The sequence below is a fragment of the Stenella coeruleoalba genome (genome assembly GCF_951394435.1).
Source record: "Stenella coeruleoalba genome assembly, chromosome: 10".
Classification (NCBI taxonomy): Eukaryota; Metazoa; Chordata; class Mammalia; order Artiodactyla; family Delphinidae; genus Stenella; species Stenella coeruleoalba.
Genome location: NC_137156.1, coordinates 11971381 through 11992796, shown reverse-complemented (window position 1 = coordinate 11992796; position 21416 = coordinate 11971381). Strand labels below are relative to the sequence as shown.

Below are 21416 nucleotides of genomic sequence, written 5' to 3'. Positions count from 1 at the left end.
GGCTCAGCGGCCATGACCCACGGGCCCAGCCACTCCGCAGCATGTGGGACCCTCCTGGACCGGGGCCCAAACCCGTGTCCCCCACACCGGCAGGTGGACTCTCAACCACTGCGCCACCAGGGAAGCCCTCCCAAAAGCAGTTCTAGCGCATGTTTTGTGTTGCTTGACCCTGCAACCTGGGTCACAGTAGATTGGGCTGGGGACTGGTACTTGGCCTACAAGCAGACGTGTATAGCACGAGGTGGTCTCGTGCAAGAGCTTTGCTTATGTGAGGCATTTTCTGTTAAATGAAGGACCGGAGAAAGCATTTAGAGCCTTCTTCTGGTCACTCAGGGAGGGGCAGAGTTGGCAGCAATGGCAGTAGCCAAAAGGCATGGAGAGAGGGCGTTAAGCTGAAGGCAGCAGGCGGCAGGCAGCATATGGTGGAGCAGAGCTTAGAAAGAGTGACAAATGAAAGCAGAGGGAGTCAGAGACAGAGAGATAAATGGGACTGGAAGAGTCACCAGGAGAGGGGACAAGGGACATTTTTTTTCCCTGAAATGACAGCTCCTGAGAGCTGCTCAGGACACTTGAACGTTTGTTGTTTCCTGAAAGGCAACAAGAAGCTTCCAGTTCCACCAGCCCAGGTCTCAAGACGCAGCCAGCTCCTGGGGTTCCCTCTGTTCGCTGTGTAGCATCCTTACAGAAAGACCGCATGCCTTGGGGGTGGCCTGAGCACGCCAGACAGAGCCTTGCCTCCCCAGTGCAGTGCCCAGATTCGCTCGCTCTCTCCTCCCCTTCACACCACTGCCTCCAGCGTCAGCCAGCGCCGTTTGGGCAGAGGCTGTAGGGGCTCAGGCCCACGTACCAAATGTTACAAACTAAGTGATGGGGCTGGTGCCTGTTTGAAGGAGCTGGGAGAGTGGGGACCAGCTTCAGCCTGGAATCCTGAAGTCAGGGAGAGGTCTGGTGGACTCTGAGGTCACAGTCGCTGTTCTAGCCACTTTCTGCTTCCTTTCCCTGCAGGCAGCTCAGGTTGCAAAGCTCAGCTCAGTTGTTCCCGCCCCAACTGTACATTAGAATCAGCTGGGAAACTTTTGAAACAGTGTGGCTGAGGAGGTGTGGCCTCAGACCAGTTAAACCTGAGATTTAATCTCCAGAGATTGGGCCCAGGTATTGGTATTTTTTAAATGCTCTCCAAGTGATTCTAAAGTGCAGCCAGGGTTGAGAACCATCCACTTAACTGCATTTAAAGGAGTCTCTCTAGTTTCCTCCTAGAATCAGTTTCTCAGTATCAGTTTCCACTGACATGGGCAACTCCTGCGGACGGTGAGGAACTCTCAGGGCACTGGGACCTTATATTTGCCCTTCTCCTCAATCCTTTTCAATTATTAGGACTCCCCCCACCTATATTAAGCTGATACTTAACTGTAGGTAATAATTGTCTCAATCATCTTTTTGTAATCCTTATTAAAAAGTTTCCATTTGAGTTAAATTCTCCCACTTGAAGAGATTTCTATTCTATAATGGTTCAGAAGGTGTAATTTCTGAGATACACTTTCTCCAGGGAAAACCATTTATTTGTGGTCGCCTCTATTCATGTAGGGTCCCTACATTTTAATGAATGGAGTCACTTGGTTATCTGTGAATATTTCATAGATCATATAGATCCGTACATAGATTAACGAAAAATAAAAGAGGTTTCCTCCTCTAATGCACTGTGTAGTACCTTTCTTTTCTCCATCTGAGCAAAAAGACGAGGTTAGGTGCCTGATTACATTTTATTATAGTGTGATAAAATTTCAAAACAAATAGATGCAGCTGAGCTGCCTCTCACTGTTCTTTCAATGTGGTTCACGTTGAAAATATTCTTTCCCAACTTTGCTGGGAGTGTCACTCCACACACTGCTTGCCTTCTTGGTCTGTTAGCTTGTCTTCAGACTTTGATTCCCACCGCACCTCAGCCTGCTCCCCCAATACCCTCTTCTTCTGTGTTCTTCTTCAGCTGGGCTCTCATCTTTGCTCTGCGTGGTGGAATTCCCCTCGTCCACCTCTCAGGTTACCGTCTGTTTTCCTTTTCAAAACGCCATGATGTTACCTTCCAGCTTTATTTAGCTTACTTTATTCTTAGAAGGACTCATGGTTTCACAAGAAACATTTACAGCGTTTAATTGGTTTCTTTCTTCTGGCATCTTTAAATTCTTAAAGATATCAAAAATCTTGGTTTTTTTAAATTATAAATAAGTGAATAACAACACGTAGATGCCTTTACAAATCTGTTAGAGTCCTGTAACTCAAATGGCAGTAGTGCCTTTCCAATTACTCTAAAAGATCTGTGCCAAAAAAGTGATGTGAAATCTGGGTCCTATGGCTTCTTCTTTTATAGCGTCTTTTCTTTGGTTCCATTTCCACCAAATCCTCATTCATCACCTTATCTACTGTAAAAATCCGCTGAGACGAGGAAACCCCTTCCCTTAGCAAGTGTCCTAGAGCAGTGCTTCTCATATGTTAAATGAATATGAATCACCTGGGGATCTTGTTCAAATTCAGATTCTGATTCAGTAGGTCTGGGTGGGGCCTGAGATTCCGCATTTGCAACAAGCTCCCAGGTGATGCTGCTGCGGCTGCTCCAGGGCAGCACCACCAGAGGGAGCTTCTTAAGCAGCTTTGGTGCTTTTGCCCCAAATGTTTTATCATCACAGCCTTCTCCCTGCTTAGCTATTATGTTTTCAAATCAACTCTCAACCAATTGCTGAATTAAGATTAGGTCAGTAGCCTCCACTATTGATGTTGGTTCAAAACTTTTTTTTTTCATTTTGCCAGTCAGTCTTCCTAGTTTCTGGCCGATTACTGTTACTTAAATTGACACAACGTGTCCCATGTTTCAACTCTTGGTCCTTAATCATGCCTACAAAACAACTCAGGTGCAACAGTAGTCATTGTCTCTCTCTTTACTTTCATTTTTATAATTTACTTTTGTTTCCTTATAATTATCTCTTCTTATTAGCACTTTTAAAACTGTTACTGTTTTGGGGTTTATCAGACATGGGGTTAAGAATGTTCATAAAACACCTCAAAACAAAGGACAGACATGCCATAGACTAATAAACAATGCAATGGTCAAGATAAAAATGATTGGGCGCAAGTAAATCTATTTTCTAGGGACAGGCATACACTTTTTGATCTGATTTGGTACTTTACTGGAATGTATGAAACTTAGTAAATTGAAAACATATGAGCAGAGGAGTTTATTTCAATTGAATACAATGAAAAAGATTTATTACTTCTCAGTACATGTGGTTTCCACATCTACTAGACAGTGAGGGATCTGTCTCTGTAGACCTGATCATTTGATCGCTTACTCTGTACCAGGTACTGTTTCCGGGTGGTGGAAAAAGACCCAATAAACAGCACCCCTCTAAACCAACTTGTCTCAACCTACTAAGAAATAAGAAAGTCAGCATAAAGCACCCAAAACATCACTTTCACTTCTGGTAAGGGTGATGAAGCACATGACTTATGTTCATGGACAAGCAGAACTCCTATTACTGTACCTCAGGTTAAAACTTGCCCACCCAGTCACAGAAAGCACTGGGTCACTGCAGCCTGCTCACCTGGCAGCCTGTCCTTATGGAGTACAATGGCTGTTCTTTACTGGATGTTTGCACCCAAGGGAAAGAAGAAAGGATGGGGCCAGGCTCCTTATTCCCTAGATCAGTGATCCCCAACGTTTTTTGGCACCAGGGACCAGTTTCGTGGAAGACAATTTTTCCATGGACTGGGGGCAACTCACCTGCTACTGACCTCCTGCTTTGCAGTCTGGTTCCTAACAGGGCTCAGACCGGTACCAGTCCAAGGCCCGGGGGTTGGGGACCCCTGCCCTAGATCACTAATCAGAACAGTCACTTCTGCTCTGCCAGGAAAAGGCTATCCTCACACAGCCCATCTCGTTTTACTCATTCAATCCCAGCCCTATCATATCCTGTCTTCTTTTTTTTTTAATTTTTGGCTGTGTCGGGTCTTTAGTTGTGGCACAAGAGATCTTCCGCTGCAGCGCTTGGGCTTCTCTCTAGATGTGGCGTGCGGGTTTTCTCTCTCTAGTTGAGGCACACAAGCTCAGTAGTTGTGGCACGTGGGCTAGTTGTCCCTCGGCATGTGGGATCTTAGTTCCCTGACCAGGGATCGAACCTGCGTCCTTTGCATTGCAGGATGGATTCTTTACCACTGGCACAGTCTTTAAAATAAAGAGAGATCCTATCTGTCTTAAAGCTTAAAATTTTGATATTTTGTTCATCAGAAAATTTTTCATTAAAGTTTTTTGAATATTGCATTAAAATATTATTCATCTTGATTACTAAGGGGTTTGGCTTCCCCTTAAGTTTTACACCTGAGGTGAATGCCTTGCCCACCTCATCCTAGTCTCAGAGCTGGTTTTAATATAAATATGTAAGCAAATAAATAAACAACTTTTTCTTAAACAATTATTAAATAAATTATCAGACAGTGTTATGTACTAAGTTGAAAAACAGAGTGTACAGGAAGTGATTGGGCTGGTAACTGGAATGATCAGGGAAGATCTACCTAAGAGGATGATGTTTAAGCTGAGATCTGAATGCCACAAAGGAGCCAGCCATAGGACAATTTGGAGAAAAGCTTGTGAACAGGCCTCAAGGAAATGAATCCAGGATTTTCAGGGAACACACAACATACCAAAGGTTACTATGGCTTAAATGTCAAGGAATGATAGGTGAGTAGTACTTACTTTGGATAGAGTGTCAGGAAGGGTTCAAATTTTAGGACTTCGTAAGCCGAGTAAGGAGGTCGACTTTTTTTCTAAGGGCACAGAAGGATTTAATGCAGGAAAGCGACACAATATGATTGCTCTTTTAAATAATTCTCTTGGCTGCTGTATCAAGGATGAGTTACAGGCGTGTGCATGGCAAAAGAGTAGAATAAGGAGACTTGTCAGTGTTCCTGGTGAAAGATGATGGTGCCTTGGACCAGGGTGATTATAGTGAAAAGAGGAGCAGGTTCTAGCAATACTTTAGAAATAGAGTTGATTGGACTTGATGAATTAATATTCAGCAGGTGGGGAAAATAGGAAATGGTAATTTCAGGTGGCTTAACTTGAGCAACTTGGTGTATGGTGGTGCCACTTACTGAGATGGAAGAGACTGGGATTAGGTTTGAAAGTGAGTTTGCAATAAAATTTTCAATTTTTGGTATTTTGGGTTTGAGATGTCTGTTGGATACAGGTGGAGTAAGCAACTGGTAGGAATTGAAGGAGGGGGAGGGAGGACAGGGTTGAAGATGGAGATTTGGGCTTCACCGGTGATTCGATAGGATTTACAGCATCCTGATGGATAGAATAACCTAGGAGGGGGCCATACATGGAGAAGAGCAGGAGCCTGCAAATGTGGCCTTGGGAGCAGCTGCTGAAGTAGGAGGAGGAGTGGACAGGAAGGGAGAGTGCATGAATGGAGTGCTTGAAAGAAAGAGAAGAACGTGTCTTGAAGAATGGGATAAGGACTTGCTTGAGAGCCACCGAGAGGTCGAGAAAAACATCAGGGCAGGTAAGTGACAAATGGTATCGGCAACATGGCGGTCACTGGTGACTCGACAAAGGCCACCTCCTTTGGTGTGAAGGGCACGAAAGCCTGATGGGGTAGGTTGAAAAGAGAATGGAAAGTAAAGATGTCGGAACAGTTGATTTTTGCCACTTTATCAATGAAGAAACCGAGGCTCAGAATAATTTTCTCATCCAAGGTCAAAGCCAGCGGGGTCAGATCCTGGAACCAGAGTCCACGAAAGTGTTTGCTACAGGGGAGGTGCACGCTATGTAAGAAATTGATCCATCTCTCTTCCAAACTGTGAAAACAAACGCTGCACTCACTCAAAGAAGCGCTGGTTTTAAAGCATTCTTTCACGTGGCCACTTCAATTTTAAAGAGGAAAAGGAGAGGGCCTGGCTTTGGGCTAGGAAAAAGCATCCGAGCCGCTCAGTTTCTCGGCTAGGAGAGAAGGACCGCCCTTTTTCCGCAGCCCGAGCCCGGCGGGGCCCACTGCGGCTGCGCGAGCCTGGGCGCGGCGGGGGCGGGGCGGGAGCGCGCGAGCGGGGGGCGGGAACGCGGAAGGGGCCGCGACGCGGAGGCGAGAGCGGGCCGGGGGCGGGGCCGGCTGCGAGAGTGCGGGGCGCGCCGTGACAGGTGCGGCGCGGTGTTTACGCGGGGCTGAGGGCGGCGGCGGCGGCGGCAGCGGCGATGATGCTGGAGACCCTGCGTGAGCGGCTGCTGAGCGTGCAGCAGGATTTCACCTCCGGGTAGGTACACGGTGGGGGACGGAAAGGGAACCCGTGGGCCGGGCCGAAGAGCGGGGGGCACTGGGACGCGGCCTCCACGCACCCCGGTCCGGTCCCTCTCCCTCCCTCTTCCCCAACTCCCACCCCGCCCCGCACCTCCCATCCCAGCCAGCTCGAGGAAAGTAACGAACTTTCCGGCGTCTGTCCGGCCGCACAAAGTAACTTAGGTCCCACCGGGCAGGCTCTGACCCGCGCCCCGGGCCCGGAAGGGGGTCGGGAAGGCTGCGGGCGCGCCGGGGATCGTGCAACCCGTTCCTGGCAGCCCTGGCCGGCCCAGGGGTGTGTCTTGTGAGGGGCGAGCGCGCCTCCCCGCTCCTCTGCCCCGGGGGGACGGTGACCCTGAGCCCCCTCCCACGCCGCCGAGACCCCTGCTCTCTCGGGCCTCGGAGCTTCTGCGGCCCCGCCTGCAGCCGGGCCGCCGCCCCCTCCCCAGGCCGGAGGTCGCGGGCGCGGCAGCCTTCACCCACCGGGGCCCGGCCGCGCGTCCTGTCCAACCTCGCGCTCGGTTCGCTCGCTGAACCTTTGCCAAGGCTTGGTGCCTCTTTCCCTTTTGCTTTCTCTCTCTACCTTTGCCTCGGGTTTAACGCCTCAGTGAAGAAACTCTAGGGCCACAGAAACAACAGAACTATGGCAGTACTATTAATGCCTAGTGGTGAAGCGCACACGGACCAAGCGGTTCCCGAACTTTGCTTAGAATCACCTGGGAACCTTTAACCATCTTGATGCCTGGGTCGCAAACAATACTAATTACATCAGACTGGCGATGGGGTTTTAAAGACCCCCAGGTGATTCCTGTGTGCGGCAAACTCTGGGAACCGCAGGCATAGACGCTAACGCCAGAAACTCGCAGAAACGTGTTTCTGCAAGTTTCTCTGCCTCAGTTTCCACGACTGGACAACGAGGGTGAAGATGGTACTCATAGGGTTATTGTGAGGATGAATGAATTAACAAGTAAAACAGGGCAGTCACACTATGTCACTATTGTAGTGCTTAATTCATTTTAGTTTTTCCATTACTTTAGAAAGGGTGTCACTTTGATAAAGGATTTGTCTGTCACCTTTAGATTACGAATCCTTTGGAGCATGCTCTGAATATGAGGACCTCTCCATCATGTTTTAAATTTCTAATGAGAAAGACGTTAGCTAAAATTTTATGGGACAAAAATGTTTATATTGTTTGCCTCTTGGGTGCTGCGTAGTAACAAACTGTCAAATACTTGAGCACTTACATGTAAAGCATTTTTGGTAATCTTGGTTTGGTGTCCTTAAGAATATTAGTTGTAGATGCTGTAGCAGTCATTCACTGATGCTGTGCTTGCATACTTGCATTTCCTCCCCCCCCTTTTAAATTTAAAAAGTAACTTCCTTTCAGAACGTAAATTATTGTATTGAAAAATTGGGGTATAATGCTGGAACGATAGCGTGAGAATGATCACAGATAAACACATCTGGGACAGCCCTGTTGTCATCAGCGCAAGGAATTACTTGATGGCGAAACAGTCTATCTTTTGGGAGTTACAACTACGGCAACTCCCTAGGTCATGTGGTTGCCTTTGAACCCATTCATTCTCCTGACATTGGCTTGAAGAAGGTTCAGCTTACCAAGGAATATAGATTCTGGACCCAAACCATCCTGAGAGATCTGGAAAACCCGAGTTTAGATAGGGAGAGGGTTGAGGGGATCTGGGTAGAACGCCTTGGAAACTGACCTTACCTCTTGAAGATGCCATAAACTGGGGCCAGTTTGGGATTAGACATCCTGAGAGGGCTTTCATTCCGTTTAGGCCCTTCATTGGCTTCCTTGTACAGGTCATTTTCAGCTGACAAAGCACTGGACTGTCAGTGTGTGCCATTAGCCTGTCACCTGGCAGAGAAATAACTCATCTTCAAGGGATGTCTGTGACTGGCACCTTTAAACTCTGATGTTCACCTTTGTCAGGTCCACCAATTCCTAGGCGATTCTTTTTTTTTTTTTATTCAAACAGAAAGTCACAAAAATTATAATCATCCTCATCAGTTCACTCAGTCCCATGTAATTAATTTTTTTATCTTGATTTTTTGTTAGCACTTTTATGAATTCATCAGTTTTCCATTAGAGTTCTGAAAATGCTTATTTATTCAGTTCAGCAGTATAAGTCAGTTACCAGAAACCTGTACTTGTCAGAGTCTTTTCCATGAATTCCTTGAAGATGAAACCCTTTTATAGGAATATTTTTGCAGAAGCATCAGAGTACACCCAGAACTGTCTGTAAATGACAAAAGACTTAAAAATGACCACGGTTAAAGATTTGATGAAAGTTCATAATAATGCAATTGACAAGGAAATTTAGTTATTTCTGAGATACACATTTTAAAGTAATACCTAGAATTATGACTTACAACATTATACCAGAACATATAAGATTTTTAGAAATTTCATGTGATGTCTGAAACATTTATATTAACATATTTTCATAGAAATAACCCAAAGAAAGTTTAGTATTAGTTTTTTGTTTGTTTATACTGCAGGTTCTTATTAGTCATCAGTTTTATACACATCAGTGTATACATGTCAATCCCAATCACTCAATTCAGCACACCACCATCCCCACCTCACCGTTGTTTTCCCCCCTTGGTGTCCATACATTTGTTCTCTACATCTGTGTCTCAACTTCTGCCCTGCAACCGGTTCATCTGTAACATTTTTCTAGGTTCCACATACATGCGTTAATATACGATATTTGTTTTTCTCTTTCTGACTTCACTCTGTATGACAGTCTCTAGATGCATCCACATCTCAACAAATGACTCAATTTCGTTCCTTTTTATGGCTGAGTAATATTCCGTTGTATGTATGTACCACAACTTCTTTATCCATTCGTCTGTCAATGGGCATTTAGGTTGCTTCCATAACCTGGCTATTGTAAATAGTGCTGCAATGAACATTGGGGTGCATGTGTCTTTTTGAATTATGGTTTTCTCTGGGTATATGCCCAGTAGTGGGATTGCTGGATCATATGGTAATTCTATTTTTAGTTTTTTAAGGAACCTCCATACTGTTCTCCATAGTGGCTGTATCAATTTACATTCCTGCCAACAGTGCAAGAGGGTTCCCTTTTCTCCACACCCTCTCCAGCATTTGTTGTTTGTAGATTTTCTGATGATGCCCATTCTAACTGGTGTGAGGTGATACCTCATTGTAGTTTTGATTTGCATTTCTCTAATAATGAGTGATGTTGAGTAGCTTTTCATGTGCTTCTTGGCCATCTATACGTCTTCTTTGGAGAAATGTCTGTTTAGGTCTTCTGCCCATTTTTGGATTGGGTTGTTTGTTTCTTTAATATTGAGCTGCATGAGCTGTTTATATATTTTGGAGATTAATCCTTTGTCCATTGATTCATTTGCAAATATTTTCTCCCATTCTGAGGGTTGTCTTTTCGTCTTGTTTATGGTTTCCTTTGCTGTGCAAAAACTTTTAAGTTTCATTAGGTCCCATTTGTTTATTTTTGTTTTTATTTCCATTACTCTAGGAGGTAGATCAAAAAAGATCTTGCTGAGATTTATGTCAAAGAGTGTTCTTCCTATGTTTTCCTCTAAGAGTTTTATAGTGTCCGGTCTTACATTTAGATTTCGAATCCATTTTGAGTTTATTTTTGTGTATGCTGTTAGGGAGTTTTCTAACTTCATTCTTTTACATGTAGCTATCCAGTTTTTGCAGCACCACTTATTGAAGAGACTGTCTTTTCTCCATTGTATATCTTTGCCTCCTTTGTCATAGATTAGTTGACCATAGGTGCATGAGTTTATCTCTGGGTTTTCTATCTTATTCCATTGATCTATGTTTCTGTTTTTGTGCCAGTATCATATTGTCTTGATTACTGTAGCTTTGTAGTATAGTCTGAAGTCAGGGTGTCTGATTCCTCCAGCTCCGTTTTTTTCCCTCAAGACTGCTTTGGCTATTTGGGGTCTTTTGTGTCTCCATACAAATTTTAAGATTCTTTGTTCTAGTTCTGTAAAAAATGCCATTGGTAATTTGATAGGGATTGCATTGAATCTGTAGATTGCTTTGGGTAGTATAGTCATTTTCACAATATTGATTCTTCCAATCTAAGAACATGGTATATCTCTCCATCTGTTGATATCATCTTTAATTTCTTTCATCAGTGTCTTATAGTTTTCTGCATACAGGTCTTTTGTTTCCCTAGGTAGGTTTATTCCTAGGTGTTTTATTCTTTTTGTTGCAATGGTAAATGGGAGTGTTTCCATAATTTCTCTTTCAGATTTTTCATTAGTGTATAGGAACGCAAGAGATTTCTGTGCATTAATTTTGTATCCTGCAACTTTACCAGATTCATTGGCTAGCTCTAGTAGTTTTCTGGTGGCATTTTTAGGACTCTCTATGTATAGTATCATGTCATCTGCAAACAGTGCCAGTTTTACTTCTTCTTTTCCAATTTGTATTCCTTTTATTTCTTTTTCTTCTCTGATTGCCGTGGCTAGGACTTCCAAAACTATGTTGAATAATAGTGGTGAGAGTGGACATCCTTGTCTTGTTCCTGATCTTAGAGGAAATGCTTTCAGTTTTTCACCATTGAGAATGATGTTTGCTGTGGGTTTGTCGTATATGGCCTTTATTATGTTGAGGTAGGTTCCCTCTATGCCCACTTTCTGGAGAGTTTTTATCATAAATGGGTGTTGAATTTTGTCAAAAGCTTTTTCTGCATCTGTAGAGATGATCATATGGTTTTTATTCTTCAATTTGTTAATATGGTGTGTCACATTGCTTGATTTGCGTATATTGAAGAATCCTTTTATCCCTGGGATGAATCCCACTTGTTCGTGATGTATGATCCTTTTAATGTGTTGTTGGATTCTGTTTGCTAGTATTTTGTTGAGGATTTTTGCATCTATATTTATCAGTGATATTGGTCTGTAATTTTCTTTTTTTGTAGTATCTTTGTCTGGTTTTGGTATCAGGGTGATGGTGGCCTCATAGAATGAGTTTGGGAGTGTTCCTTCCTCTGCAGTTTTTTGGAGGAGTTTGAGAAGGACGGGTGTTAGCTATTCTCTAAATGTTTGATAGAATTCACCTGTGAAGCCATCTGGCCCTGGACTTTTGTTTGTTGGAAGATTTTTAATCACAGTTTCAATTTCATTACTTGTGATTGGTCTGTTCATATTTTCTGTTTCTTCCTGGTTCATTCTTGGAAGGTTATACCTTTCTAAGAATTTGTCCATTTCTTCCAGGTTGTCCATTTTATTGGCATAGAGTTGCTTGTAGTAGTCTCTTAGAATGCTTTGTATTTCTGTGGTGTCTGTTGTAACTTTTCCTTTTTCATTTCTAATTTTATTGTTTTGAGTCCTCTCCCTCTTGAGGAGTCTGGTAATGGTTTATCAATTTTGTTTATCTTCTCAAAGAACCAGCTTTTAGTTTTATTCATCTTTGCTAGTATTTCATTTATATCTGCTCTGATCTTTATGATTTCTTTCCATTTGCTGACTTTGGGTTTTGTTTGTTGTTCTTTCTCTAGTTCCTTTAGGTGTAAGGTTAGATTGTTTATTTGAGATTTTTCTTGTTTCTTGAGGTAGGCTTGTATAGCTATAAACTTCCCTCTTAGAACTGCTTTTGCTGCATCCCATAGGTTTTGGATCATCGTGTTTTTATTGTCATTTGTCTCTAGGTATTTTTTGATTTCCTCTTTGATTTCTTCAGTGATCTCTTGGTTATTTAGTTACGTATTGTTCAGCCTCCATGTGTTTGTGATTTTTACGTTTTTTTCCCTGTAATTTATTTCTAATCTCATAGTGTTGTGGTCAGAAAAGATACTTGATATAACTTCAATTTTCTTAAATTTACTGAGGCTTGATTTGTGACCCAAGATGTGATCTATCCTGGAGAATGTTCTGTGTGCACTTGAGAAGAAAGTGTAATCTGCTGGTTTTGGATGGAATGTCCTATAAATATCAATTAAATCTATCTGGTCTGTTGTGTCATTTAAAGCTTCTGTTTCCTTATTTATTTTCATTTTGGATAATCTGTCCATTTGTGTAAGTGAGGTGTTAAAGTCCCGCAATATTATTTTGTTACTGTCGATTTCCTCTTTTATAGCCATTAGCAGTTGCCTTATGTATTGAGGTGCTCTCCTAGGCGATTCTTAACAAGAAAAAATCCATGTAATTCCTTTTAGTAAACTGTTTCATATTCAGCCTAAGATCAACGTATTTTTGAATATTTTGCCAGGCTGGGAAAAGGTGACATTAAACACAGCTTCATGTATATATTGCATGAAGGCACTGAGGGATTCAGGGATGAAAGCAACATGACCCTACCTCTCAAAACTACCCAACTGGACCTGGCATTCCTTTAGAACTTGCTGTTAGTGCCCGTAGAAAATATAATTGGAAACAAAATAATTGGAAACTTCATCTGTTTGGGTTGCCCCAGGAACTCAGTAGAGAAGAAAGGCCTGGTGCTTTCCTGAGCTCCTTCACGTGGATCTTCACAGCAGCCCATAGCAGCAGCCTCTCCTCAGGGCTTTTCTGCTCATTTTCAGTTTCTGAAATTCATATATCTGGAGCTGGAATGTAGGCAATTATTTTTTTTTTTAAAGTAAAATAGGAATTTTCTTTATCAGCCTGCAAGAGAATGTCACATTAGTGATTAAAGCATATTTGATGGACATAAAAAATTTCAACTTTCCATTCAAACTTAGAAAAAATGAAGCTTGAGGGCTGTGGAAAGATTGCTGCTGGCCTTCAAGGGACTGTAAATCGTCCATGGACTCGTGATCTTTTTTGTAATTTTTAATTTTTTATTCATAATAATAGCTGTGTCAAAATCGAGATAAACCTAGAAATAATGTTGCTTTCTTTCTGGCCTAACTAGGTGGCCAGCTAGTCCAAAGGCCACGGGAGGGGACTGCCTCCCAGCTTCGCTCTTGCCCCCTCACCTACATGAATCCTCATCTGATTTAACTCCCTCGGAGCTCTAGGAGCCTTTCGGAGAGTTCACACAGAACATCCACTTTTTAGGGACTGGCTTGAGCTCTGAGGGAGACTTTTGGACCTACCGAAGCATTTACTTCAAATCCACTCTGGTCTTTGATTTTTTACCTTCTGAGTAGTTGTGACCCACGGCCCCAGGACTGAAGCCTGCAGGCGTGTAAAACCCTTCAGGAAACTGACAATCAGATCTACCAAGGGTTTGCAGCTGCCTGTCACTGCCTGGCATTTCCTGTCTGTAAATGCTCTGGGTGCTTTTGGATATGGATACAAGTGTTGCAACTAGATAGTGGGTGCTTCCTCCTCAAAGCCACCTCTGCCCTGCCGTCCAGCCCTGCCCACTGCACTCATTTCCTCTTCTTCCCTTCTGTAGTATCAAAACCTCAAAGGAGAGGAGCTAACATTCTAATTCACAGTGTGGTAAAATGGTGAGGTTTTGCCTAAAATGTTGACTCTTCCATGATTACTTACCTTTAGCAGGAAAAACATCTCAATATTCAACTTGACTTAATAAGCATTTACTGAGTTCCTACCAAGTGGCAGACACTAGGCTAGGAACTCAGTCTTCTTTATAATAGAAGCTTTTTTCATTTCTTAAAAAAAAAAAAAAAAAGATTTAAGAGGCCACAGGCTCAGTTTCACCTGCTCTTTGCCAGTGTCTATGTATTGGACTAGATCTTGGGGCTACAAAGTTAACTAAAACCGTTTCTGCCCTCCAGATGCCCTAGACTGGTGGTAAACATAAAGCAAAGCAGAAGGAACTGAATGTGAAAGATAGAAGTGATGTGATTTTTGAGCCCAGAGGAAAGAGTCATTAGTTCAGATGCATTATGGAAGGCTTCAAAGAGGAGGTGGCTTCTAGACTGGGCCTTGAAGAATGAGGAGGGATGAGGATAGATATGGGTGAGGGATTTCAGAGATGAAGCTCTTGTGGAAGAGGAACCTGGAAAGGAAGTTTAGTGTCTGATAATAGAGGGTCTTCAGTGCTTTGCTAAATTAATTCATTTATGAAATATTTATTGAGTGCTTACGTGTTGACAGGCACTGGGGTTACAGTGGAGAATGCATACACCGGACAGCAAATAACGTCCCTGCGCTCATTCTACTGGCAGGAGGCAGAATATCTAGAAGGTCATAAGTACTGTCGCTAAAAATAAAGTAGGTTAAGGGGTTTTGGGGTGGGAGGTTGCTATCTTATATAGGGTGGTCTTGCTTATTTTTAGGTTGACTGAATCTTCTGAAGGTTTTTGTGGAGGGGAGCGGCCTGAGCCTACCTATATTTCTGGAAGAATAATTTGGGAGGCGATGTGATGGGAGGGTTAGAGATGGGGAACAGGGAGAGTATTAAGAAGGCTATAATTAGGGGGCAGGCGAGAGAGAATAGAAATTGAAGGAGGGAATAGTCCTGACATGACAGGCACTGGTCGATTTCATAAAATGTGAGACTAGGAAGTGAAAAAGGTGGAGAAATTGAGGATGTTAATTTTGCAGTATCTTAGATAATGATGTCATTTACCAACAGGAGAGAAGTTGAGTAGTTTTGAGAGAGAAGGAGCAGTTGACAGTGAATGTGCTGTGAGGTCCAAGAAGCAGCTGGAAATTTATGAAACACTCAGGAGAGAGGTCAGGACCGAAGTGGTGTGTCTGGGGGTGATTAGGATAGAGATAGGGTATAGTCCTCTCTCCCCTTCCTGAGTCTCTGGCTTTTGTGTGAATCTCTCAGCCTTCAGAGCTTTGGGGTCATGTGCACTTTTACGTGTGGTTAATGCTTTCGTGTTTCCTGATCTTAGCTTTAGAAAAGAAAGAAAAAATGATAAACATTAACGGAAAAATATAATAGATTGGATTTTTATTCATAAACAGAATTTAGAGTTGGAACAATGGAGACAAGAAAATGAGCCTTAAAGGACAAAATATGGTAATTAACACATTTTGTGGTGTTTTAAAGCAGCCATCCTCACCTTTCATAATAGCTGATGGGGTTAGATGAGTAGGAAATTGAAGTGAGGATAAATGGAATGCCGTCAAGGTCCCTCATGCCATCCAGTCAGGTCCAGAAAGCACATTTCCTGCTCATCAGTCATTGTCGTGCTCCACCTCTCATTCTGTGTAACTACTTTATAAACTTTTTGTCTAAGCAATTTTGCTAGTTATCTCCGTTTCGTAGTAAGATGCCTCCCTCTTAGTATTTTCCGTAAAGCTTAAAAAAAATAAACGTGCTGGGGTCAAATTAAGGTAAGTCTTTGCAACAATCTAAAAATAAAATATTGTGGTGTCATGAATTTGAAGGTAAGTGCTTTGAACTCTGAAGTGTGCATTAGTTGCTTCCGGTAGAAAATAATTGTCAGGTGGCTCACTTAGAAGTCTGTGTATTAATATACTCACACAGCAGCACTCACGTCTCCCTGGGGGTATGCGGTATTGTGAAGACGATTAGGAACAGTGGAGAAGGCTTTTATGGGAACTGGTGCATCGGGGGACCTCTACTTTATTTTACTTTGACCCTGTAATGTACATAGATTGTTACCTTTATTTATTTATTTTTTTTGGCTTCTTACCTTTCATGATGGTGATAATTTTTACTAACTTTGGAGATCTTTTTTTTTTTTTTTTTTTTTTTGCGGTACGCGGGCCTCTCACTGTTGGGGCCTCTCCCGTTGCGGAGCACAGGTTCCAGACGCGCAGGCCCAGCGGCCATGGCTCACGGGCCCAGCCGCTCCACGGCATGTGGGATCCTCCCGGACCGGGGCACGAACCCGTGTCCCCTGCATCGGCAGACGGACTCTCAACCACTGCGCCACCAGGGAAGCCCTGGAGATAGTTTTTAATTATACTTTTTGTTTGAATTGGTTTTATAATTTACAATTATAGTTTGCTGCCAAAGTCATATTTCCTTTACTTATTGTGTCACATCATTATGGTAAGTACAATACTCCTATTTTATGATTTAGAAAACTGGGGTATTTCACTCAGCTCAGTATTTCCTTCTCAGTGTGTCAAGACATAGTGGGACTTTATTAGCGGGTTGTTTCCAGCACAGACTCACTGTGAGAAACTTAAATAGAGTTATCCCCAAATAAAAATGGTAAGCTACTTTCAGTTGAATTCTGAGTTTTGAGTATATACTTCAAAAAGAACTGTCTTGCTTTTTTGGGGGTCTGACCTTATTTTTTTTCAACTTAAAGTGTTACATTGACTATTATTCTTATTTTATCTTTTTCTCTCCTGAACTTTCTTCACTGTTTCCAACATTCTTCTTGCTACTTTGTTTTCTACAGCAGTTTCTATTCTGAATTTTGGCATATTGATGATTTATATGGAGAAGGTGTGATGAGGAAAGATGAATATATAAAAGGCTTTTCTTGTTATTAAAACTTATTTTTACAAAGTTTTAAACATATACAAAAATAGAATAACACAGCAAGTCCCATATATTCATTATTCAGATTCAACAGTTGTCGACTACTACCACATTTGCTTTGTCTCTCCCTTATTTATAAAGTAAACCTCAGACTAAGCTCTTACATCTCTCATACATCAGCTTTCATCTCGAAAAAAAATACATAAATGCAACACCAATATCATACCTAGCAAAATTAACACTAATTCTTTGATATTATCAGTTCTCCAGTCCATAATCAAATTTCCTGGTTCTTAGAAATGTCTTTGTACAGTTGATTTGTTCAAATCCACATCAGATAAATTCCACACATTACATTTGGTTAAAGACCAATTTTTAAAGTAAGTGGTTGTTAAGGAGCCACCTGGGGAAGCTCTTACTGACCTTCCAACAATTTTATTTTCAGCTCCCTATAAGCCTCCTCCTTCCTCTTTTATTCCAAACTATTTTTTTCTTTCTTTCTTTTGGGGAAGTGTGGAGGAGAACCCCACATTTGATATCTTATAATTAAGAAATTTAACATTTTTTTCAGAAATAAATATTTGAAATATTAACCTAAAGATTTGCTAGGTCCTATAATGAATGGTTCAAAGAGGGTCTTAGCAGTGAGCTTTCAATATCCTTGTAACACCTAACGATATGGAATTGTCCCAAATCACTGAATATAATACTAGAATCGTTTTGAGTATAATGCACTGCTGTGTCTGCCTATCCTAGTATAATTCTACCTCGGATGTCACAACTAAGTGCCTTTCTCAGCTTTTGGAGTGGAAATGGTTGAATGGCTATTAAAATACCTTTCCGTAGCTGTTGGTTAATCTTAGTTTAAACCGGATTTACTAGTTTCCAAGCTAAGCTTGAAAATTTATATTGTTTTTCTGGGACAGGTTAGACTTTTTAAATTCAACTCATCTGGAGAGATATATACAAATAGTTTTGTATTAAAGAGATTGCTAAGTCTTTTTAACATCGTATTGGAATTGATCTCATCAATATTTTAGTTTTTGAAAAAGAACATAGAACAATATAAAAAAAAATCTTAGTATGAAATTGACACTGCAACTTGTTTAAAAAAATGACTTGACACTAGAAGTCCCTTTCTGGTTTTAAGCCACGCATTATTGACCAAAAAGTTGTTATCCTCTGTCAGGGCTTGCACGTACAACTGTACAACAAAGGGTTGGGGCATTCATAGGAGAGTCACCTTGTATGCTAGGACAGTTTCTGACTGAGTGCAGTAAAGTGTCTTGAGAAAGGAGCACCTGTGTCTAGCTTTACAAACGCTTCGTGGAGCTAGCTGGGGTACTGTGGCCTATGCTTCAGACTCTATTTAGAAATGAATATTTGTGGAAGTAATCAGATTAAGAAGAACATGTCCAGATATCTCATTTTATCTGAGATTATCTCATAATTTAGCATTTGCTTTTTGGCAGTCTGTTATATGATACAGAGTCCACAATTAAAGGTAGGTAAAAATTGGGCTGGTGAAGTAAAAAACATTGAAGTTTATGAACTTCATATTTTATATATAGAAGAGCCTATTTATTTTATTTTACATATGTATTTCTAGCCCGTTTATGTTTCCCAGCCCAATAATTTTAAAAAGCAAATAAAAGGGAAGTAGGCTGCTACAGTTAAATAGCTAGCAGAAGCAGTAAGTGGTAGCTGATACCAGATGACCAATGGTAGAGATGGAAAATTTAAATTTTGAAGAAATAGATGTAGGATCCTGAACAAACTCAGAAAACCACTTTAGATTGGTTTCGAGTTGGTAAATGAAGAGACATTCCTAGTTCAGAAACATCTAAGGAGAGTACTGTTTTGCCACGAAATGCAGTCACTGGTATTCATGATAATGATGCCGAGTTATCAGAAAATGTTCAATAGAATGTACCAAGACCTCTTTAATGAAGGAGGTTTGTAATGTATTTTAGAAAGCCTTTTATCAATAGCTAAAATTTCTCTGAATGTTGGCACTTAGACAGTGCCTGGCATAGTTATCTACTTAAAAATGTGCTGCTTAAGACGCAAGAGGGAAGAGATATGGGAACATATGTATATGTATAACTGATTCACTTTGTTATAAAGCAGAAACTAACACACCATTGTAAAGCGATTATACTCCAATAAAGATGTAAAAAAAAAAAATGTGCTGCTTAGATATCTTTGTTGCCGATCAAGTTCACCTATGGAGACCACTTTTTTTTTCTGATGTTGCCAAGAGTAGTGAGGTTTTCTAGTCCAGTCATATTTAGGAAATGTTTCTAGAAAAGGGATTTGGGGCAAGAAAAATATAAAAATATTTGCTATAAATTTTCCATTTGTGATGTCTGATATATAGTAAACAAATATTTGTTGTCTGTAGAGGTGCTTAATTCTTGCTAAAAAAAAATTAGCTTATCCAACCCAAAGTTTTATGAGCTGTGAAATTTGCATTTGAAAGAAATCTCTTAAGCTGTAAAAATATGATATTTTATACTTGTTGAATTATAGGCTGAAGACTTTAAGTGACAGATCAAGAGAAGCTAAAGTAAAAAACAAACCCAGGTAAGCTCGTCCTGATTTAATTTACTATGACTTAAATTTCATACAACTTTTGGTTGTAGTCATGATAGTATAATTACTTTAATTGATTTTATATCTGTTGAATGCATCTGACTAAACAATTTATTGATTCTTTCTAAATTTTGTAACACTGGAAATTTTTCTGATAAAATTGTAAAATGGTTGAAAAATGGTGACATGTAATTGTTTTACTCCATGACAGTCAATGGCTATTTGATCACAATTAATCATTTTTATTTGTATATTAAGAGCACAGTAAAAGTTCTCCATTATTGAGAAGCAAATTGATAATGAAACAGTACTTGGCAAGTGAGCCTCTTTAGCTGTGTTATCTGTTTTATATGAAAACACTAGTATAATTTGTGCAGTTTTTCATTTTTAATAAAGTAAAGCACATGACCAAATTTCACTTTAAACCTAGAGATGAGGAGCTTTTAAAAAAATTTCTTGTTAGGTAACATTCTATTAAAGTGTTTATTCTTGTGTGCTAAAAATCTGTAGGGCAGGGCTTCCCTGGTGGCGCAGTGGTTGAGAGTCCACCTGCCGATGCAGGGGACGCAGGTTCGTGCCCCGGTCCGGGAGGGTCCCGCGTGCCGTGGAGCAGATGGGCCCGTGAGCCATGGCCGCTGGGCCTGCGCGTCCGGAGCCTGTACTCCTAGGTGGGAGAGACCACAGCAGTGAGAAGCCCGCGTACCCCCCCCCAAAAAAAAAAAAAAAAAGATCTATAGGGCAAATTGATGGTTGATAGTATATTGCAGTATATTAACTTTGGAATAACAATACATTTTTCTAAAAGTTTAGATCAATTGCCATTAGTGATTTAAAAATATTCCACATTATGATTGACAGCATCAAAATTATTATACGTAACTTTTTTTTTAAGTTGGCCTAAATCAGCAGCAGTTTTTAATAAAACAAGTGTTTCTTTTGGCAGGACTGTTCCATATTTGCCAAAGTGCTCTGCTGGACTAGAATTACTGAGCAGGTAAGTGTTTTCGTTTGAATAAAAAGGTTATACTTCTGACTATTGTCTAAAAGTATTTTATAACCTTATAGATAGAAACCTTAAAATAACTAAATTTTACCTTAACAAGGAGATTGGAAATTATTTACTTATTTGTGTTCCTGGAGGGGCTTTTGCATTTCACTGATTAATACAAAGGCCATTCAGACTTCTAGCATATTGATCACTGTTGTGTTTACTAATCAATAACTTTATCACGTGCATGTATTATGGTTTCTTTGTTGCAAGAAAATCAATTCTGGATTTGAGTCCCCAATAATTTTCTTTTCTTTTTTACTTTGATTCTTAATTTTTTTACCATTTCTTCTCCAATCCATTTCTGTTGACGTGCAGATTAATATTAAAATACGTGATTTTCTTAGATGACATCAAAAGCATGAGTAACAAAGGAAAAAAAGATAAATTGGACTTTATCAAAATTAAAACTTTTGCTCTTTAAAGAACACTATCAAGAAAGTGAAACAACAGTCCACAGAATGGGAGAAAATATTTGCAAATTATACATCTGTTGAGGTACTTGTATCTAGAATGTATAAATAACTTTTATAACTCAACAGTAAAAACACAAATAATCCAGTGAAGAAATAGGCAAAGGATTTGAATAGACATTTCCATAAAAAAGATAGGCAAATGGCCAATAAGCACATGAAAAAATTCTCATCGTTAGTCATCAGGGAAGTGTAGACCAAAGTCACGATGAAATACCACTTCATACCCACTAGCATGGCTATAATCAAAAAGACAAACAATAACAAGTGTTGGCAGTGATGTGGAAAAATTGGAATCCTTATGCTCTGCTGGTGGGATTGTAAAATCACTGCCTTGGAAAATAGTTTGGTAGTTTCTCAAAAAGTTAAAAGGAGAATTACCATGTGACTTAGCAGTTTCACACCAAGAAAATTGAAAACTTATGTCCACATAAAAAACTATACACAAATGTGCATAGCAGCAGTATCATTCATAAAGCAATATTATTCATAATGGCCAAAAAGTAAAACAGCGCAGATATTCATTAGTCAATGAATGAATAACAAAATTTCATGTCTCCATACAATGGAATATTATTCAGCCATGAAAAGGAATGAAGTACTGAGGTGTGCTACATCTTGGA

General features: G+C 40.7%; 1 protein-coding gene across 1 annotated transcript in view; it reads left to right on the top strand.

Annotated features, from left to right (window-relative positions):
* Positions 1-6165: 6165 nt before the first annotated feature.
* The window catches only part of DTNBP1 (dystrobrevin binding protein 1), a 118081-nt gene continuing 102830 nt past the window's right edge, over positions 6166-21416 (top strand). Inside the window, exons 1-3 of the mRNA XM_079932721.1 lie at positions 6166-6297; positions 19210-19263; positions 20216-20266. Of these exons, the coding sequence (XP_079788847.1) occupies positions 6239-6297; positions 19210-19263; positions 20216-20266 (164 nt within the window). The 5' untranslated portion in view covers positions 6166-6238. The remainder of the gene's footprint in view (positions 6298-19209; positions 19264-20215; positions 20267-21416) is intronic.